Source organism: Globicephala melas, chromosome 6 (assembly GCF_963455315.2).
Source record: "Globicephala melas chromosome 6, mGloMel1.2, whole genome shotgun sequence".
Taxonomy (NCBI): domain Eukaryota; kingdom Metazoa; phylum Chordata; class Mammalia; order Artiodactyla; family Delphinidae; genus Globicephala; species Globicephala melas.
The window spans coordinates 89816076-89838510 of NC_083319.1; the positions used below are offsets into that span (position 1 = coordinate 89816076).

The window sequence follows — 22435 nt, forward strand, 5'->3', positions numbered from 1 at the left end:
ATCAAACCACAAGGGAAGAAACTGAAAGATGAACAGAGAAGAGTGACAAAAACAACCAGAAAATAAGTAGCAAAATGGCAATAAGTACGTACCTATCAATAATCACTTTAAATGCCAATGGACTAAATGCTCCAATCAAAAGACATAGAGTGGGTGATTGGACAAAAAACAGGACCCACCTATATGCTGCTTACAAGAGACTTACTTCAGAGCTAAAGACACACACAGACTGAAAGTGAGGGAATGGTAAAAGATATTTCATGCAGATGAAAACAACAGAAAGCAGGGGTAGCAATATTCATATCAGACAAAATAGACTTTAAAACAAAATCTATAACAAAAGACAAAGAAGGTCACTATATAATGATAAAGGGATCAATAAAAGAAGAGGTTATAACACTCCTTAACATATATGCCCCAATACAGGGGCACCTAAATATATAAGGTAAGTATTAACAGACATAAAGGGAGAAATTGACAATAACAGTAGGGGACTTTAACACTCCACTTACATCAATGGGCAGATCATCCAGGCAGAAAGTCAATAAGGAAACAATGGTCTTAAACGACATATTAGGCAAGTTGGAATTAATAAGTATCTATAAGACATTCATCCAAAAACAGCAGAAAATACATTCTTTGCAAATGCACGTGGAATATTCTCTAGGACAGATCACATGCTAGGCTGAAAAATGGGTCTCAACAAATTTGAGAGGATAGAAATTATATCAAGCATTTTTTCCAACCATAATGGTATAAAACTAAAAATCAATTACAGGAAGAAAAATACGAAAAACACAAACACGTGGAGACTAAACAGAATGATACTTAAAAACCAATGGGTCAATGGAGAAATCAAAGAGGAAATCAAAAAATACCTCAAGACAAATGAAAATGGAAACACGACTTTCCAAAATATATGCGATGCAGCAAAAGCAGTTCAAAGAGTTTATAGCAATACAAGCCTACCTCAAAAAACAAGAAAAGATCAAATAAACAACCTAACCTACCATCTAAAGGAATTAGAATAAAAAAAAATCCTAATGTCAGCAGAAGGAAGGAAATAACAAAGATCAGATAGGAAATCAATAAAATAGAGACACACACATCCCCCAAAAAATAGAAAAGATCAGTGAAACCAAGAGCTGGCTTTTTGAAAAGATAAAGTTGATAAACCTTTAGCCAGTCTTATCAAGAAAAAAGAGAGAGGACTCAAATAAACAAAATAAGAAAAGAAAGAGGAGAAATAGCAACTGATATCACAGATATACCAAAAAATCATAAAACAATACTATGAACAGTTATACGCCAACAAATTTGACAACCTAAAAGAAATGAACAAATTTTAGAAACATACAACCTTCCAAGACTGAATCAGGAAGAAATAGACATTTTTTAATAGACTGATTACTAGCAGTGAAATTGAATTAGTAATCAAAAAACTCTCAGGAAACAAAAGTCTAAGACCAGATGACTTCACAGGGAAATTCTACCAAACACAAAAAGAAGAGCTAATACCTATCTTTCTCAAAGTATTCTAAATAAATGCAGAGGAAGGGATACCCCCAAATTAATTCTATGAGGCCATCATTACCCTGATATCAAAACCAGACAAACACACTACAAAAAAAGAAAGTTACATACCAATATTGCTGATAAATATGGATGCAAAAATCCTCAACAAAATATTAGCAAAACAACTTCAACACTATATAAAAAGGATCATATACCATGATCAAGTGAGATTTAGTCCAGGCATGCAGATTTGGATCAATATCCATAAATTAATCAACATGATACACCACATTAACAAATTGAAGAATAAAAACCACATGATCATCTCAATAGATGCAAAAAAAAATTTGACAAAATTCAACATTCATTTATGATAAAAACTCTTATCAAACTTGGTATAGAGGGAACATATCTCAATATAATAAAAGCCATTTATGACAAACCCACAGCTAACATCATACTCAATGGTGAAAAGCTAAAAGCTTTTCCTCTGAAATCAGAAACAAGAAAATGATGCCCCTCTTGCAACTTCTATTTAACATAGCATTGGAAGTCCTAGCCACAGAAATCAGACAAGAAAAAGAAGTAAAAAAATGCAAATTGGAGGGAAAGAAGTAAAACTGTCACTATTTACAGATGACACGATACTATATATAAACCCTAGAGTCTCCACCAAAAAACTATTAGAACTAAAATGAATCCAGTAAAGTTGCAGAATACAAGACTAATATACAGAAATCTGTTGGTTATCTGTATACTAATAGTGAACTATCAGAAAGAGAAAGCAAGAAAACAATCCCATTTAAAATTGGGATAATTTTTAACCCCCCAAAATAAAATATCTAGGAATAAACTTAACCAAGGAAGTGAAAGACCTGTACTCTGAAAACTATAAAACATTGATGAAGGAAATTGAAGGTGATACAAAGAAACATATGTATCCAGTATTCACCAATTAGAAGAAATAATATTGTAAAAATGTCCATACTACCCCAAACAATCTACAAATTTAATGCAATCTCTACCAAAATACCCATGACATTTTTCACAGAACTAGAACAAATAATCTTAAAATTTATATGGAACCACAAAAGACCCTAAGTTGTCAAAGGAATCTTGAGAAAAAGAACAAAGCTGGAGGTATCATGCTACCTGACTTCAGACTATACTACAAAGCTACAGTAATTAAAATAGTATGATATGGGCATGAAAAAACACACATATATCAATGAAATAAAATAGATAGCCAGAAATGGACCCACACTTATATGATCAATTAATCTGTGACAGAGGATGCAAGAATATACAATGGAGAAAAGACCATCTCTTCAGCAAGTGGTGTTGGGAAAGTTGGACAGCCTCATGTAAATGAATGAAATTAGAACTCTCCCTCACACCATATTTTAAAAAAACTCAAGGTGGTTTAAAGACCTAAATATAAGACATGGTACCATAAAACTTCTGGAAGAAAATATAGACAGAACACTCTTTTGACATAAATCATAGCAAAATTTATTTTGGATCTGTATCCTAAGGCAAAGGAATCATAAGCAAAAAAAATAAATAGATGGAAAGTATTTAAACTTAAAAGCTTTTGCACAGAAAAGGAAACCAGGAAAATGAAAAGATAATCAACTGAATGAGAGAAAATATTTGCAAATGATATGACCAATAAGGGGTTAATATCCAGATATATATAAACAGCTCATACAACTCAATATCAAAACAAAACAACAACATTAAAAAATGAGCAGAAGATCTGAATAGACATTTTTCCAAAAACATATACACATGGCCAACAAACACATGATAAGATGCTCAACATTGCTAATTATCAGAGAAATGGAAATCAAAACCACAACAAGATACCACTGTACACATGTCAGAATGGCTACCATCAAAAAGTCTGCAAATAACAAGCATTGAAGAGGACGTGGAGAAAAGGGAACCTTTGTACATTGTTGGTGGGATTGTAAATTGGTGCAGCCACTATGGAAAACAGTATGGAGGTTTCTCAAAAAAACTAAAAATAGAATTACCATATGATTAAGCAGTTCCACTTCTGCGTATATATCTGGGAGAATGAAAATACTAATTCAAAAAAGATACATGCACCCCAATGTTCATTGCAGCATTATTTACCGCAGCAAAGATATAGAAACAACATAAGTGTACATCAACAGATGAATGGGTAAAGAAGGTGTGGAGCATATATAAACAATGGAATATTACTCAGTCATAAAAAGGAATGAAATTCTGCCTTTTGCAACAACATGGATGGATTTGGAGAGTATTATGCTTAGTGAAATAAGTTAGACAGAGAAAGACAAATACTTTATGTTATCACTTGTACATGGAATCTAAATAATAAAACAAACCAGTGAATATAACAAAAAAAGAAATAGATTCACAGATATAGAGGACAAACTAGTGGTTATCAGTGGGTTGAGGGTAGTGGGGAGGGGCAAGAGAGGGGTAGGGGATTAAGAGATACAAACTACAATGTATAAAATAATTAAGTGGGCTTCCCTCGTGGCACAGTGGTTTAGAGTCTGCCTGCCGATGCAGGGGACACGGGTTCGTGCCCCGGTCCGGGAAGATCCCACGTGCCACGGAGCGGCTGGGCCCGTGAGCCATGGCCTCTGAGCCTGAGCATCCAGAGCCTGTGCTCCACAACGGGAGAGGCCGCAACGGTGAGAGACCCGCATACCGCAAATAAATAAATAAATAAATAAGCAACAAGGATATATTGTACAGCACAGGGAAGTAGAACCATTATTTTGAAATGACGTTAAGTGGAGTATAATCAGTATGTTGTACACCTGAACTAATATAATATTGTAAATCAACTATACTTCCATTTAAAAAAAAAAAGAAAATCAGGAAGGATATAGAGTAAATGAATGACACCATCAACCAAATGGAACTGACATTATTGAAAAATCCTCCCAACAGCTGAAGAATATACATTCTTTTCAAGTGCATATGGAACATTCACAAAGATAAATCTTACCCTCAGTCACAAAGCAAGGATTATTTTTTTAAATTTGAAATAACACAAAGTGTCTTCTCAGACCATATGGAATTAAACTAGAAATCAATAAGAGTAACACAATAGGGAAATTTCCAAACACTTGAAAATTAAACTATGCACCTTTCAAATAATCCATGGGTCAAAGAAGATATCTCAAAGGGAATTAGAAATATTTTGAACTGAAAGAAAATAAAACTATTCATACATCTCAAAATGTGTTGGGGGAGACCTTCCACATGGTGGAGGAGTACGACGTGGAGATCACCTTCCTCCCCACAATACATCAAAAATACATCTACAGGGCTTCCCTAGTGACACAGTGTTAAGAATTCACCTGCCAGTGCAGGGGACATAGGTTCAAGCCCTGGTCCGGGAAGATCCCACATGCTGCGGAGCAACTAAGCCCATGTGCCACAACTGCTGAGCCTGTGTTCTAGAGTCCACGAGCCACAACTACTGAGCCTGTGTGCCACAACTACTGAAGCCCACCTGTGCTCCACAACAAGGGAAGCCACTGCAATTAGAAGTCCATGCACCACAGGGAAGAGTAGCCCCTGCTACCTGCAACTAGAGAAAACCCCACACAACGATGAAGACCCAACGCAGCCAAAAATAAATAAATAAAATAAATAAATTTATTTAAAAAAATACATCTACTTGTGGAACAACTCCTACAGAACACCTACTGAAGGCTGGCAGAAGGCCTCAGACTTCCCAAAAGGCAAGAAACTCCCCACGTACCTGGGTAGGGCAAAAGAAGAAAGAAAAATCAGAGACAAAAGGATAGGGACGGGACCTGCACCAGTGGGAGGGAGCTGTGAAGGAGGAAAGGTTTCCACACACTAGGAAGCCCCTTCGCGGGTGGAGACTGCGGGTGGCGGAGGGGGAAGCTTCAGAGCCACGGAGGAGAGCGCAGCAACAGGGGTGCAGAGGGCAAAGCGGAGAGATTTCCGCACAGAGGATTGGTGCTAACCACCACTCACCAGCCTCACACGTTTGCTGGCTCAACCACCGGGGCAGGGAACTGAGGCTCGGGCTTCAGAGGTCAGATCCCAGGGAGAGGACTGGTGATGGCTGCATGAACACATCCTGAATGGGGCTAGTGTGCCACAGCTAGCCAGGAGAGAGTCCAGGAGAAACTCTGGACCTGCTCAAGAGGCAAGAGACTATTGTTTCGGTGTGCACGAGGAGAGCGGATTCAGAGTACCGCCTAAACGAGCTCCAGAGACGGACGCAAGCCGGAGCTATCAGCAAGGACACCAGAGATGGGCATGAAAGTTTAAGGCTGCTGCTGTAGCCACCAAGAAGCCTGTGTGCAAGCACAAGTCACTATCAACACCTCCCCTCCAGGGAGCCTGTGCAGCCTGCCACTGCCAGGGTCCTGTGATCCAGGGACAACCCTGGAGAACACACAGTGTGGCTCAGGCTATTGCAACCTCACACCGGCCTCTGCCACTGCAGGCTCACCCCGCATTCCGTACCCCTCCCTCCACTCAGCCTGAGTGAACCAGAGCCCCTTAATCAGCTGTTACTTTACCCCGACCTGTCTGGGCGGGAAACAGATGTCCTCAGGCAACCTACATGCAGAGGTGGGGCCAAATCAAAAGCTGTACCCCAAGAGCTGTGTGAACAAAAAAGAGAAAGGGAAATCTCTCCCAGCAGCCTTAGGAGCAATGGATTAAATCTCCACAATCAACTTGTTGTACCCAGTATCTCTGGAATACCAGAATAGACAATGAATCATCCCCAAATTGAGGCAGTGGACTTTGGGAACAACTGTAGACTTGGGGTTTGCTTTCTGCATCTGATTTGTTTCTGGTCTTATGTTTATATTACTTTAGTATTTAGAGTTTGCTATTATTGGTAGATTTGTTTATTGATTTGGTTGCTCTCTTCCTTTTTTATATATAGATATATAGTTTTTTCTCTTTCTCTTTTGGTGAGCGTGTATGTGTATGCTTCTTTTTGTGATTTTGTCTGTATAGCTTTGCTTTTACCATTTGTCCTAGGGTTCTGTCTGTCCTTTTTCTTTAAAAATAGTTTTTAGCGCTTGATATCACTTGTGGATTTGTTTGTTGATTTGGCTGCTCTCTTCTTTCTTTCTTTCTTTTTTTAAATTACTTTTTTTTTTTTTTTTGAGGTACGCGGGCCTCTCACTGTTGCGGCCTCTCCCATTGCGGAGCACAGGCTCCAGACGTGCAGGCTCAGTGGCCATGGTTCATGGGCCTAGCCACTCCACGGCATGTGGGATCTTCCCAGACTGGGGCACGAACCCATGTCCCCTGCATCGGCAGGCGGACTCTCAACCACTGTGCCACCAGGGAAGCCCTATTTTACTTATTTTTAATAATATTTTTACTTTTTATTTTAATAACTTTATTTTATTTTTTCTTTCTTTTTTTCTCCCTTTTATTCTGAGCCATGTGGCTGAGAGTGTCTTCATGCTCCAGCCGGGTGTCACACCTGGGCCTCCAAGTTAGGAGAGACTAGTTCAAGACATTGGTCCACCAGAGACCTCCCAGCTCCATGTAATATCAAATGGTGAATGCTCTCCCAGAGATGTCCATCTCAATGCTAAGACCCAACTCCACTCAATGACCAGCAAGCTACACAGCTGGACACCCTGTACCAAATAACTAGCAAGACAGGAACACAACACCACCCATTAGCAGAGAGGATGCCTGAAATCATACTAAGCCCACAGACACCCCAAAACACACCACCAGACGTGGTCCTGCCAACCAGAAAGACAAGATCCAGCCTCATCCAACAGAACACAGGCACCAGTCCCCTCCACCAGGAAGCCTACAAAACCCACAGAACCAACCTTAGCCACTGGGTCAGACACCAAACACAACAGGTACTACGAACTGTAGCCTGCAAAAAGGAGACCCCAAGCACAGTAAGTCAAGCAAAATGAGAAGACAGAGAAACACACAGCAGATGAAGGCACAAGGTAAAAACCCACCAGGCCAAAGAAATGAAGAGGAAATAGGCAGTCTACCTGAAAAAGAATTCAGAGTAATGATAGTAAACATGATCCAAAATCTTGCAAACAGAATGGAGAAAATTCAAGAAACGTTTAACAGGGACCTAGAAGAACTAAAGAGCAAACAAACAATGATGAATAACACAGTAAATGAAATTACACATTCTCTAGAAGGAATCAATAGCAGAATAACTGAGGCAGAAAAAAGGATAAGTGACCTAGAAGATTAAATAGTGGAAATAATTACCACAGAGCAGAAAAAAGAAAAAAGAATGAAAAGAATTGAGGACAGTCTCAGAGACCTCTGGGACAACATTAAATGCACCAACATTCGAATTATAGGGGTCCCAGAAGAAGAAGAGAAAAAGAAAGGGTCTGAGAAAATATTTGAAGAGATTATAGTTGAAAACTTCCCTAATATGGGAAAGGAAATAGTTAATCAAGTCCAGGAAGTACAGAGACTCCCATGAGGTTAAATCCAAGGAGAAACATGCAAAGATACATATGAATAAAACTATCAAAAATTAAATATGAAGAAAAAATATTAAAAGTAACAAGGGAAGTTCTCTGCCATTGGGTGAGGCGCGGAGGGAAGTGGAAGGCCGCCCAGGTGGGGCCCGGGGGACCCGGCCAAGTGGGTGCTGGGAGTTGCGAGAAAAGAAACGTCATCATACTCTTCAATGTGGAAGGTGAGCTTTTCGAGTTATCGAAAGTGTTCAGAGAACACGCTTTTCCTATAGCTTAATCGTTCAACAGGCACTTATTAAGTGCAAAATAAAGATGGGTACTTTGATGCTGAATATGCGGAATCTGTTTGAGCAGCTTGTATGCCGGATGGAGATTCTCAGTGAAGGAAATGAAGTCCAATTTATCCAGTTGGCCAAGGACTTTGAAGAATTCCGTAAAAAGTGGCAGAGAACAGATCACGAGATGGGCAAACACAAGGATCTTTTGATGAAAGTAGAGACTGAGCGTAGTGCTCTGGATGTTAAGCTGAAGCATGCACGCAATCAGGTGGAGGTAGAGATCAAACGGAGACAGCGAGCTGAGGCTGACTGTGAAAAGCTGGAAAGACAGATTCAGCTGATTCGAGAGATGCTCATGTGTGACACATCTGGCAGCATTCAACTAAGCGAGGAGCAAAGATCAGCTCTGGCTTTTCTCAACAGAGGCCAACCGTCCAGTGGCAATGCTGGGAACAAAAGACTGTCAACCATTGATGAATCTGGCTCCATTTTATCAGATATCAGCTTTGAGAAGACTGATGAATCGCTGGATTGGGATTCTTCTTTGGTAAAGACTTTTAAACTGAAGAAGAGAGAAAAGAGGCGCTCTAGTAGCCAACAGTTCATTGATGGTCCCCCCGGACCTGTAAAGAAAACTCGTTCCATTGGCTCCACAGCAGACCAGGGAAATGAATCCATAGTTGCAAAAACTACAGTTACTGTTCCCAATGATGGCGGACCCATTGAAGCTGTGTCCACTACTGAGACTGTGCCATGTTGGACCAGGAACCGAAGGAAAACAGGGACTTTACAGCCTTGGAATAGTGACTCCACCTTGAGCAGCAGGCAGCCAGAGCCCAAAACCGACACAGACGGCTCCAACACTCCACAAAGCAATGGAGGGATGCGCCTGCATGACTTTGTCTCTAAGACGGTTATTAAACCCGAATCTTGTGTACCATGTGGAAAGCGAATAAAGTTTGGCAAGCTATCTCTAAAGTGTCGAGACTGTCGTGTGGTCTCTCATCCAGAATGTCAGGACCGCTGTCCCCTTCCCTGCATTCCTACCCTGATAGGAACACCTGTCAAGATCGGAGAAGGAATGCTGGCAGATTATGTGTCCCAGACTTCTCCAATGATCCCTTCAATTGTTGTCCACTGTGTAAATGAGATTGAGCAGAGAGAGCTGACCGAGACAGGCCTGTATCGGATCTCAGGCTGTGACCGGACAGTAAAAGAGCTGAAAGAGAAATTCCTCAGAGTGAAAACTGTACCCCTCCCCAGCAAAGTGGATGACATCCATGCTATCTGTAGCCTCCTGAAAGACTTCCTTCGAAACCTCAAAGAACCCCTTCTGACCATTCGGCTAAACAAGACCTTTATGGAAGCAGCAGAAATCACAGATGAGGACAACAGCATAGCTGCCATGTACCAGGCTGTTGGTGAACTGCCCCAGGCCAACAGAGACACATTAGCTTTCCTCATGATTCACTTGCAGAGAGTGGCTCAGAGCCCAAGCACTAAAATGGATGTTGCCAATCTGGCTAAAGTCTTTGGCCCTACAATAGTTGCCCATGCTGTGCCCAATCCAGATCCAGTGATAATGTTACAGGACATCAAGCGTCAACCCAAGGTGATAGAGCACCTGCTTTCACTACCCCTGGAATACTGGAGTCAGTTCATGATGGTGGAACAAGAGAACATTGACCCCATGCATGACATCGAAAACTCAAATGCCTTTTCAACACCACAGACCCCAGATGTTAAAGTGAAATTACTGGGGCCTGTGACCACTCCTGAGCATCAGTTCCTCAAGACTCCTTCATCCAGCTCCCTGTCACAGAGAGTCTGCTCCACCCTCACCAAGAACACTCCCAGATTTGGGAGCAAAAGCAAGTCTGCCACCAACCTAGGACGACAAGGCAACTTTTTTGCTTCTCCAATGCTCAAGTGAAGTCACGTCTCCTCTTACTTGCCAGCGTTTACTGACTACAAGGAAGGGCGCACCTGTACTCTCTGCTCTGCAGCCTCCTGTACTCATTACTACTTTTAGCATTCTACAGGCTTTTAATTGAGTTTAATTGTGCATGGGGGTTTTATGAAAACTATATCTCCTTCTCCTCAAGTAATGTAATATCAACACCTTGTGCTGTCTTCGGGAGCTTTTAGATGGGAGGTCTTTACAGGGGTAGAAGTGGGGTATGGAATTCGCTGTGATTCTTTTGGGGGCTGGGGATACATCCCTTTGGCTTAAAGCCAAATTCTCTCATGTAATGACCTTTCTCTGGTGTAATTTCCATGAGACAGTGGTAGAAGCCCTACCTCTTTGGTAAGATTGACTTGTCTCAGGGTGGGGATTGGGAGGGCAGGGTAAAGAAAGGTTTTGACAGAAGATTTAGGATGGCTCCTTCGAGAACTTGGAAATTCCCCTTCCCCCATTATGAACTGAGCTATAACACGGAGCCTTCATAGCAATGGGGTACGGTGAGGACTGAACTAATAATGGGAGTGTGCTTAGCTTTAATTTGGATTGATTAAGTTTAATAGTGTTAAGTGGCACAACCTTGTAAAAGTGATACTACAATTTATATTTATTTCTAATTGGCCTCTGGCTGGACTTTGGGTTTGGTTGGGGTCAAAGCCAGTTTGTTCTTAAGTTGAATTCATTCTGATGCTTGACAGCCCCCACCCCCTTGTCCATTTAGAAGCCCTGCTTCTAAAAGTCAGTGTTCCATCTGTTTGGCACTCAACTAACAATTAAGAGTAGGCTATAAGGGAGGATTGTCAATATTTTGAGTGGCAAGAAAAGCCACAGTCATTTTGTCTTTGCACTTTGGATACTGAAATCTTCCTGTGTAACATAGCTACATCTAGATAAATGTGAGCTTTTTCTTCTATGAAAATTATTTCCAATGTCTATCAAAATGCTTTCTTTTATAGAATGTTTCTGACCCATAGTGGCCTATAAAACATGTATTTGGAATAATATTTGGAAAAAAGTAAATAGTTTTTTTTCAAAATGAAAAAAAAAAAAATAACAAGGGAAAAACAACAAATACCATACAAGGGAATCCCATAAGGTTAACAGCTGATCTTTCAGCAGAAACTCTGCAAGCCAGAAGGGAGTGGCAAGACATATTTAAAGTGATGGAAGGGAAAAACCTACAGCCAAGATTACTCCACCCACAAGAATCTCATTCAGATTTGACAGAGAAATTAAAACCTTTACAGGCAAGCAAAAGTTAAGAGAATTCAGTACCACAAAACCAGCTTTACAACAAATGCTAAAGGAACTTCTCTAGGCAGGAAATACAAGAGAAGGAAAAGACCTACAATAACAAACCCAAAGCAATTGAGAAAATGGTAATAGGGACACACATATCGAGAACTACCTTAAAAGGATAAAATGCTCCAACCAAAAGACATAGACTGGCTGAATGGATACAGAAACAAGAACAGTATATATGCTGTCTACAAGAGACCCACTTCAGACCTAGGGACACAGACAGACTGAAAGTGAGGGGATGGAAAAAGATATTCCATGCAAATGGAAACCAAAAAAAAAAATGGAGTAGCAATTCTCATATCAGAGAAAATAGACTTTAAAATAAAGATGAGGGCATCCTTGGTGGCACAGTAGTTGAGGGTCCGCCTGCCAATGAAGTGTACATGGGTTTATGCCCCAGTCTGGGGGGATCCCACATGCTGCGGAGTGGCTGGGCCCGTGAGCCATGGCCACTGAGCCTGTGCGTCCGGAGCCTGTGCTCTGCAACGGGAGAGGCCACAACAGTGAGAGGCCTGTGTACCACAAAAAAGAAAAAAAATTAAAAAATAAAGATGATTACGAGAGACAAAGAAGGACACTACATAATGATCAAGGGATCAATCCAAGAAGAAGATATAAAAATTGCAAATATTTATGCACCCAACATAGGAGCATCTCAATACATAACGCAAATGCTAACAGCCATAAAAGGGGAAATTGACAGTAACACAATCACACTAGGGGACTTTAACACCCCACGTTCACCAATGGACAGGTCATCCAAAATGAAAATAAATAAGGAACACAAGCTTTAAATGACACATTAAACAAGATGGACTTAATTGATATTTATAGGACTTTCCTTCTAAAAAACAACAGAATACACTTTCTTCTCAAGTGCTCATAGAACATTCTCCAGGATAGATCATATCTTGGGTCACAAATCAAGCCTTGGTAAATTTAGAAAATTGAAATCATATCAGGTATCTTTTCTTACCACAACGCTATGAGAATAGATATCAATTCAGAAAAAATCTGTAAAAAATACAAATACATGGAGGCTAAACAGTACCTACTAAATAACAAAGAAATCACTGAAGAAATCAAAGAGGAAATCAAAAACACCTAGAAACAAATGACAATGAAAACATGACGACCCAAAACTTATGGGATGCTGCAAAAGCAGTTCTAAGTGGGAAGTATATAGCAATACAATCCTACCTCAAGAAACAAGAAACATCTCAAATAAACAACCTAACCTAAAGCAATTAGAGAAAGAAGAACAAAAAACCCCACAGTTAGCAGAAGAAAATAAATCATAAAGATCAGAACAGAAATAAATGAAAAAGAAAGGAAGGAAACAATAGCAAAGGTCAATAAAACTAAAAGGTGGTTCTTTGAGAAGATAAACAAAATTGTTAAACCATTAGCCAGACTAATCAAGAAAAAAAGGGAGAAGACTCAAATCAATAGAATTACAAATGAAAAAGGAGAATTAACAACAGACACTGCAGAAATACAAAGAATCATGAGAGATTACTACAAGCAACCATATGCCAATAAAATGGACAGCCTGGAAGAAATGGGCAAATTCTTAGAAAAGCACAACCTTCTGAGACTGAACCAGGAAGAAAGAGAAAGTATAAACAGACAAATCACAAGCACTGAAATTGAGACTATGATTAAAAATGTTCCAACAAACAGAAGCCTAGACCCAGATGGCTTCAAAGGCAAATTCTATCAAACATTGAGAGAAGAGCTAACATCTATACTTCACAAATTCTTCCAAAATACAGCAGAGGGAGGAACACTCCCAAACTCATTCTAAGAGGCCACCATCACCCTAATACCAAAACCAGACAAAGATGTCACAAAAAAAGAAAACTAGAGGCCAATATCACTGATGAACATAGATGCAAAAATCCTCAACAAAATATAGCAAGCAGAATCCAACAGCACATTAAAAGGATCATACACCATGATCAAGTGGGGTTTATCCCAGGAATGCAAATATTCTTCAATATACACAAGTCAATCAATGTGATAAACCATATTAACAAGCTGAAGGATAAAAACCATATGATCATCTCAATAGATGCAGAAAAAGCTTTCGACAAAATTCAACACCTATTTATGATAAAAACCCTGCAGAAAGTAGACACAGAGAAAACTTATCTCAACATAATAAAGGTATATATGACAAACCCAGAGACAACATTTTTCTCAATGGTGAAAAACTGAAACCATTTCCTGTAAGATCAGGAACAAGACAAGGTGGTCCACTCTCACCACTATTATTCAACATAGTTTTGGAAGTTTTAGCTGCAGCAATCAGAGAAGAAAAAGAAATAAAAGGAATCCAAATTGAAAAAGAACTAAAGCTGTCACTTTTTGCAGTTGACATGCTACTATACAGAGGGAACCCTAAAGATGCTACCAGAAAATTGCTAGAGGTAATCAATGAATTTGGAAATGTAGCAGGATACAAAATTAATGCAGAGGAATCTCTTGCATTCCTACACACTAAAGATAAAAAATCTGAAAGAGGAATTAAGGAAACACTCCCAGTTACCATTGTAACAAAAAGAATAAAATACCTAGGAATAAACCTACCTAAGGAGACAAAAGACCTGTATGTAGAAAACTATAAGACACTGATGAAAGAAATTAAAGATGATACAAATAGATGGAGAGATATACCATGTTCTTGGATTGGAAGAATCAACATTATGAAAATGACTATACTACCCAAAGCAATCTAGAGATTCAATGCAATCCCTTTCAAACTACCAATGGTATTTTTCACAGAACTAGAACAAGAATTTTCACAATTTGTATGGAAACACAGAGGACCCCAAATAGCCAAAGGAATCTTGAGAAGGAAAACGGAGCTGGAGGAATCAGGCGCCCTGACTTCAGACTATGCTACAAAGCTATAGTAATCAAGACACTATGGTACTGATACAGAAATAGAAATATACATCAATGGAACAGGATAGAAAGCCCAGAGGTAAATCACGCACATGTGGTCACCTTATCTTTGATAAATGAGGCAAGAATATACAATGGAGAAAAGACAGCCTTTTCAATAAGTGGTGTTGGGAAAACCAGACAGCTACATGTAAAAGAATGAAATTAGAACACTCCCTAACACCATGCACAAAAATAAACTAAAAATGGATTAAAGACCTAAATGTAAGGCCAGACACTATAAAACTCTTAGAGGAAAACATAGGCAGAACATTCTGTGACATAAATCATAGCAAGATCCTTTTTGACCCACCTCCTAGAGAAATGGAAATAAAAACAAAAATAAACAAATGGGACCTAATGAAACTTAAAAGCTTTTGCACAGCAAAGGAAACCATAAACAAGACGAAAAGTCAACCCTAAGAATGGGAGAAAATATTTGCAAATGATGCGACTGCCAAAGGGTTAATCTCCAAAATACACAAACAGCTCATGCAGCTCAATATCAAGAAAACAAAAAACGCAATCCAAAAATGGTCAGAATATCTAAACAGACAATTCTCCAAAGAAGATATACAGAATGCCAACAAATACATGAAAGGATGCTCAACATCACAAATCATTAGAGAAATGCAAGTCAAAACTACAATGAGGTATCACCTCACACCAATCAGAATAGCCATCATCAAAAAATCTACAAACAATAAATGCTGGAGAGGGTGTGGAGAAAAGGGAACCCTCTTGCACTGTTGGTGGGAATGTAAACTGATACAGCCACTATGGAGAACAGTATGGAGGTTCATTAGAAAACTAAAAATAGAACTACCATACAATCCAGCAATCCCACTATTGGGCATATACCCTGAGAAAACCATAAATCAAAAAGAGTCATGTACCACAATATTCATTGCAGCTCTATTTACATTAGCCAGGACATGGAAGCAACCTAAGTGTCCATCAACAGATGAATGGATAAAGAAGATGTGGCACATATATACAATGGAATATTCCTCAGCCATAAAAGAAACGAAATTGAGTTATTTGTAGTGAGGTGGATGGACCTAGAGTCTGTCATACAGAGTGAAGTAAGTCAGAAAGAGAAAAACAAATACCGTATGCTAACACATATATATCTAATCTTAAAAAAAAATTAAATGGTTCTGAAGAAACTAGGGGCAGGACAGGAATAAAGACGCAGACATAGAGAATGGACTTGAGGACACACGGAGGGGGAAGGGTAAACTGGGACAAAGTGAGAGAGTAGCATTGACATATATACACTACCAAATAGCTAGTGGGAAGAAGCTGCATCGCACGGGGAGATCAACTCGGTGCTTTGTGACCACCTAGAGGGGTGGGATAGGGAGGGTGGGAGGGAGACACAAGAGGGAGGGCATATGGGGATATACGTATATATGTATAACTGATTCCCTTTGTTATACAGCAGAAACTAACACAACATTGTAAAGCAATTATACTCCAAAAAAGATGTTTAAAAACATGTGTTGGATGAAGGTAGAATAGTGTTAATGTGGAAATTTATAGCATTGAATGGTTATGTTTGAAAAGAAGAAATGTCTGAAATCCATCATCTGATCTCCAACCTTGAGAAACTAGATTAAGAAGAACAAAATAATTCTAAAACAAGGAGAAAGTAAACAATAAAGATAACAACAGAGGGAACATAACTCAATATTTTGTAATAACCTATAAGGGAAAAGAATCTGAAAAGGAATATGTGAATCACTTTGCTGACCACCTGAAACTAACACAACATTGTAAATCAACTATTTCAGTTTTAAAAAAGAAAAAAAAGATACAGCAGAATTCAAAGAGATTGAAAACAAAAACATTAGAGAAACGTGATAAAACCAATAGCTCGCTCTTTAAAAATATTAACAAAATTTTGAAAAATTTAGGAAGACTGGCAGAGAGAGACAGGAGATGTAAACAACCAACATCAGGGATGAAAGTGGGACTATAACTACAGAACCTACAGACATTGAAAGAGGAGTCAGAAAAATATTATCTTTTCTTTTGAAGTATAGTTGCTTTACAGTGTTGTGTTAGTTTATACTGTACAGCAAAGTGAATCAGCTATATGTACACATATATCTCCCCTTTCATGGATTTCCTTCCCATTTAGGTCACCACAGAGCACAGAGTAGAGTTCCCTGTGCTATACATTAGGTTCTCATTAGTTATCTGTTATATACATAGTATCAATAGTGTATGTATGTCAATCCCGATCTCCTAGTTCATCCCACCCACTCTTCCCCCTTGCTATCCCTACTTCTGTTCTCTATGTCTGTGTCTCTATTTCTACTTTGCAAATAAGATCATCTATACCATTTTATTAGATTCCATATATATGCATTAGTATTTTTTTTTCTCTTTCTGACTTACTTCTCTCTGTGTGACAGTCTCTAGGTCCATCCACATCTCTACAAACGACCCAGTTTCATTCCTTTTGATGGCTGAGCAATATTCCATTGCAAATATGTACTTCATCTTCTTTATCCATTCCTCTGTTGATAGATATTTAGGTTGCTTCCATGTCTTGGCTATTGTAAATAGTGCTGCAATGAACATTGTGGTGTATGTGTCTTTTTGAATTATGGTTTTCTCTGGGTATATGATTAGTAGTGGGGTTGCTGAGTCACATGGTAGTTCTACTTTTAGTTGTTTAAGGTACCTCCATATTGTTCTTCATAGTGGTTGTATCAATTTACATTCCCACCAACACTGCAAGAGGGTTCCCTTTTCTCCACACCCTCTCCAGCATTTATTGTTGGTAGATTTTTTGATGATGGCCATTCTGGCCAATGTGAGGTGATACCTCATTGTATTTTTTATTTGCACTTCTCTAATAATTAATGATGTTGAGCATTTTTTCATGCATTTGTTGCCATCCATGTGTCTTCTTTGGAGAAATGTCTATTTAGGTCTTCTGCCCATATTTAGGTTGGGTTTTTTGGTTTTTTGATGTTGAGCTGCATGAGCTGTTCGTATATTTTGAGATTAATCCTTTGTCCATTGCTTCATTTATAAATACTTTCTCCCATTCTGAGGGTTGTCTTTTCGTCTTGTTTATGGTTTCCCTTGCTGTGAAAAAGCTTTTAAGTTTCATTAGGTCCCATTTGTTTATTTTTGTTTTTATTTTCATTACTCTTAGCGGTGGGTCAAAAAAGATCTTGCTGCGATTTAAGTCAAAGAGTGTTCTTCCTATGTTTTCCTCTAAGAGTTTGATAGTGTCTGGCCTTAAATTTAGGTCTTTAATCCATTTTTAGTTTATTTTTGTGTATGATGTTAAGGAGTGTTGTAATTTCATTCTTTTATATGTACCTGTCCAGTTTTCCCAACAACACTTATTGAAGAGACTGTCTTTTCTCCATTGTATATTCTTGCCTCCTTTGTCATAGATTAGGTGACCATAGGTGTGTAGGTTTATCTCTGGGCTTTCTATCCTGTTCCATTGATCTATATTTCTGTTTTTGTGCCCATACCATACTGTCTTGATTAATGTAGCTTTGTAGTATAGTCTGAAGTCAGGGGGCCTGATTCCTCCAGCTCCATTTTTCTTTCTCAAGATTGCTTTAGCTATTCGTGGTGTTTTGTGTTTCCATACAAATTGTGAAATTTTTTGTTCTAGTTCTGTGAAAAATGCCAGTGGTAGTTTGATAGGGATTGCATTGAATCTGTAGATTGCTTTGGGTAGTATAGTCATTTTCACAATATTGATTCTTCCAATCCAAGAACATGGTATATCACTCCAGCTGTTTGTGTCATTTTTGATTTCTTTCATCAGTGTCTTATAGTTTTCTGCATACAGGTCTTTTACCTCCTTAGGTAGATTTATTCCTAGTATTTTATTCTTTTTGTTGCAAAGGTGAATGAGATTGTTTCCTTAATTTCTCTTTCTGATCAGAAAAATATTATCTTAAAGACAGACAGCAATAGAGAACCTCAAAGGACTAATGAACTCCTATCCACCCCACAAATTCAGGGGGAAAAGCTGTCTGTCCTCTAAAGCTTTCCTTCAATACAACAGCATTTCATTCTTCAATACAACAGCATTTCATTTCATTCTGACCCCCCAAAATATGTTTTATCTATCCTACTTTTTAGCAACTTAACTACCAATACAAGGCACTGCTGTGAGCAAACAAGTCTTAGGTTCCAAAATGGCTTTTATTGTTCTTTTCTGTATACCTGTATCTCCAACAGAAACTGTTTAAAACAATGTTTCTCAGATATTGGGGACCAAAAGTGATTTTAGTTGAGTAGAGGGAGGTGGCACTTCAGTAACATCAAATCATTTCTCATTTATCCTTCTGATTAAGGGGAAAACCCTCATGTTAGTGTGAACTTTTAACACCTAACACTTGTCAATCACCCCTTCTTATTTTAATTAACATCAAGCTTGAGACCCACCACCTTCAGCAGACAGTACTAGTTAGCAAGAATAAAACCATTACTTTGCTTCATTTATATATTCTTTCTCTCACTTCTATTTGTGGAAGTGATATTAGTTTTTCATTTCACTGTTGGGATATAGCTTCTTTTTCTTTCTTTCTTTTTTTTTTTTTTTTTTTTTTTTTTTTGGATATGTTGGGCCTTCGTTGTTATGCACAGGTTTTCTCTAGTTGCAGTGAGTGGGCTGCAACTAGAGCACTCTAGTTGTTGTGGTGCATGGGCTTCTCCCTGTGGTGGCTTCTCTGGTTGCAGAGCATGGGCTGTAGGTGCAGGGGCTTCAGTAGTTGCAGCATGTGGGCTCAGTAGTTGTCACACACAGGCCATAGAGCCTGCAGGCTTCAGTAGTTGTGACTCACAAGCTCTAGAGCACAGGCTCCATAGTTGAGGCACATGGGCTTAGTTGCTCTGCTGCATGTGGGATCTTCCCAGACCAGGGATCTAACATATGTCCCCTGCATAGGCAGGTGGATTCTTTTTTTTTTTTTTTAACATCTTTACTGGAGTATAATTCCTTTACAATGGTGTGTTAGCTTCTGCTGTATAACAAAGGGAATCAGCTATTCATATACATATATCCCCATATACCCTTCCTCTTGTGTCTCCCTCCCACCCTCCCTATCCCACCCCTCTAGGTGGTCACAAAGCACAAAGCTGATCTCCCTGTGCTATGTGGCTGCTTCCCACTAGCTATTTATTCAACATTTGGTAGTATATATAAGTCCATGTCACTCTCTTTGTCACTTTGTCCCAGCTTACTGTTCCCACTCCCCATGTCAGCAAGTCCATTCTCTACGTCTGCATCTTTATTCCTGTCCTGTCCCTAGTTTCTTCAGAACATTTTGTTTTCTTTTTTTGTTTTTTTAGATTTCATATATATGTGTTAGCATATGGTAATAGTTTTTCTCTTTCTGACTTACTTCACTCTGTGTGACAGACTCTAGGTCCATCCACCTCAATACAAATAACTCAATTTCGTTTCTTTTTATGGATGAATAATATTCCATTGTATATATGTGCCACATCTTCTTTAGGCAGGCAGATTCTTAACCACTGCACCACCAGGGAAGTCCCTACTTTCTTTTTAAAATATGTTGAAGTAAAAAACAGAGAAACATTTAAAAAAATCATCCCATTTCCGTACAAATAGTACTTGTATATGGCAAAATTATAAAGGTACTTGAAGAAAAGTTAGTGTAAGGAAATAATTGAAGTCTGTGGAAAATTGAATTAAATAATATTATCAATATGTCAATTTTACCTAACAGATATTTAAGTCAATTAAAAGGAAAGTAATATTTAATAGTAGGGCTTCTTTCTTTGTCTCCCCATTAAGTTGGAATAAAAATCAAACGTACTTGCTGAGTCTTTAGCATTTCATTAAAAGACACTGGAGCAATAGTGAAAATAAGTGATTTTAAATGTCTTTCCAAAGAATTCTGGAGAATCTGTGTTAATTTGCTATCTTGATAGCTTATAAAGCCACTTGACATTATCCACAGTTTTAGTAATCAATCTCTCTAGGTAATCTATCCTAGATCAAAAACCTAACAAAATTTCTTTTTGAATTTTATTTTATTTATTTTTTTATACAGCATGTTCTTATCAGTTATCCATTTTATGCATATTAGTGTATATATGTCAATACCAACCTCCCAATTCATCACACCCCCACCCCCACCGGCTGCTGCTTTCCCCCCTTTGTGTCCATACGTTTGTTGTCTACATCTGGGTCTCAATTTCTGCCCTGCAAACCGGTACATCTGTACCATTTTTCTAGGTTCCACATATATGCATTAATATACGATATTTGTTTTTCCCTTTCTGACTTACTTCACTCTGTATGACAGTCTCTAGATTCATCCACGTCTCTACAAATGACCCAATTTCATTCCTTTTTATGGCTGAGTAATATTTCATTGTATATATGTACCACAACTTCTTTATCCATTCGTCTGTCAATGGGCATTTAGGTTGCTTCCATAACCAGGCTATTGTAAATAGTGCTGCAATGAACATTGGGGTGCATGTGTCTTTTTGAACAGTTTTCTCTAGGTATATGCCCAGCAGTGCGATTGCTGGGTCATATGGTAATTCTATTTTTAGTTTTTTAAGGAAGCTTCATACTGTTCTCCATAGTGGCTGTATCAATTTACATTCCCACCACCAGTGCAAGAGGGTTCCCTTTTCTCCACATCCTCTCCAGCATTTGTTGTTTGTAGATTTTCTGATGATGCCCATTCTAACTGGTGTGAGGTGATACCTCACTGTAGTTTTGATTTTCATTTCTCTAATAATTACTGATGTTTAGCAGATTTCATATGCTTCTTAGCCATCTGAATGTCCTCTTTGGAGAAATGTCTACTTAGGTCATCTGCTCATTTTTGGATTGGGTTGTTTGTTTTCTTAATATTGAGCTGCAAGACCTGTTAATATATTTTCGAGGCTAATCCTTTGTCCGTTGATTCGTTTGAAAATAATTTTTCCCATTCTGAGGGTTGTCTTGTCATCTTGTTTATAGTTTCCTTTGCTTTTCAAAAGCTATTGTTTCATTAGGTCCCATTTGTTTATTTTTGTTTTTATTTCCATTACTCTAGGAGGTGGATCAAAAAAGATCTTGCTGTGATTTATGTCAAAGAGTGTTCTTTCTATGTTTTCCTCTAAGAGTTTCATAGTGTCTGGCTTTACATTTAGGTCTCAAATCCATTTTGAGTTTATTTTTGTGTATGGTGTTAGGGAGTGTTCTAATTTCATTCTTTTGCATGTAGCTGTCCAGTTTTCCCAGCAACACTTATTGAAGAGGCTGTCTTTTCTCCATTGTATATTCTTGCCTCCTTTGTCATAGATTAGGTGACCATAGGTGCATGGGTTTATCTCTGGGCTTTCTATCATGTTCCATTGATCTATATTTCTTTTTTTGTACCAGTACCATATTGTCTTGATTGCTGTAGCTTTGTAGTGTAGTCTGAAATCAGGGAGTCTGATTCCTCCACCTCCATTTTTTTCCCTCAAGACTGATTTGGCTATTTGGGGTCTTTTTTGTCTCCATACAAATTTTGAGATGATTTGTTCTAGTTCCATAAAAAATGCCATTGGTTATTTGATAGGGATTGCAATGAATCTGTAGATTGCTTTGGGTGGTATAGTCATTTTCACAATATTGATTCTTCCAATCCAAGAACATGATATATCTCTCCATCTTTTGGTATCATCTTTAATTTCTTTCAACAGTGTCTTATCGTTTTCTTCATATACCTCTTTTGTCTCCCTAGGTAGGTTTATTCCTAGGTATTTTATTCTTTTTGTTGCAGTGGTAAATGGGAGTGTTTCCTTAATTCCTCTTTCAGATTTTCCATCATTATTGTATAGGAATGCAAGAGATTTCTGTGTATTAATTTTGTAAACTGCAACTTTACCAAATTCATTGATTAGTTCTAGTAGTTTTCTGGTGGCATGTTTAGGAT

General features: G+C 38.5%; 1 protein-coding gene across 1 annotated transcript; it reads left to right on the plus strand.

Moving 5' to 3' along the window:
* Positions 1–8218: 8218 nt before the first annotated feature.
* LOC115847442 (rac GTPase-activating protein 1-like) lies at positions 8219–10217 on the plus strand. Its single transcript, XM_060300020.1, has 2 exons — positions 8219–8227; positions 8319–10217. The coding sequence occupies exons 1-2, from the start codon at positions 8219–8221 to the stop codon at positions 10215–10217; spliced, it is 1908 nt and encodes a 635-aa protein (XP_060156003.1).
* Positions 10218–22435: the final 12218 nt, after the last annotated feature.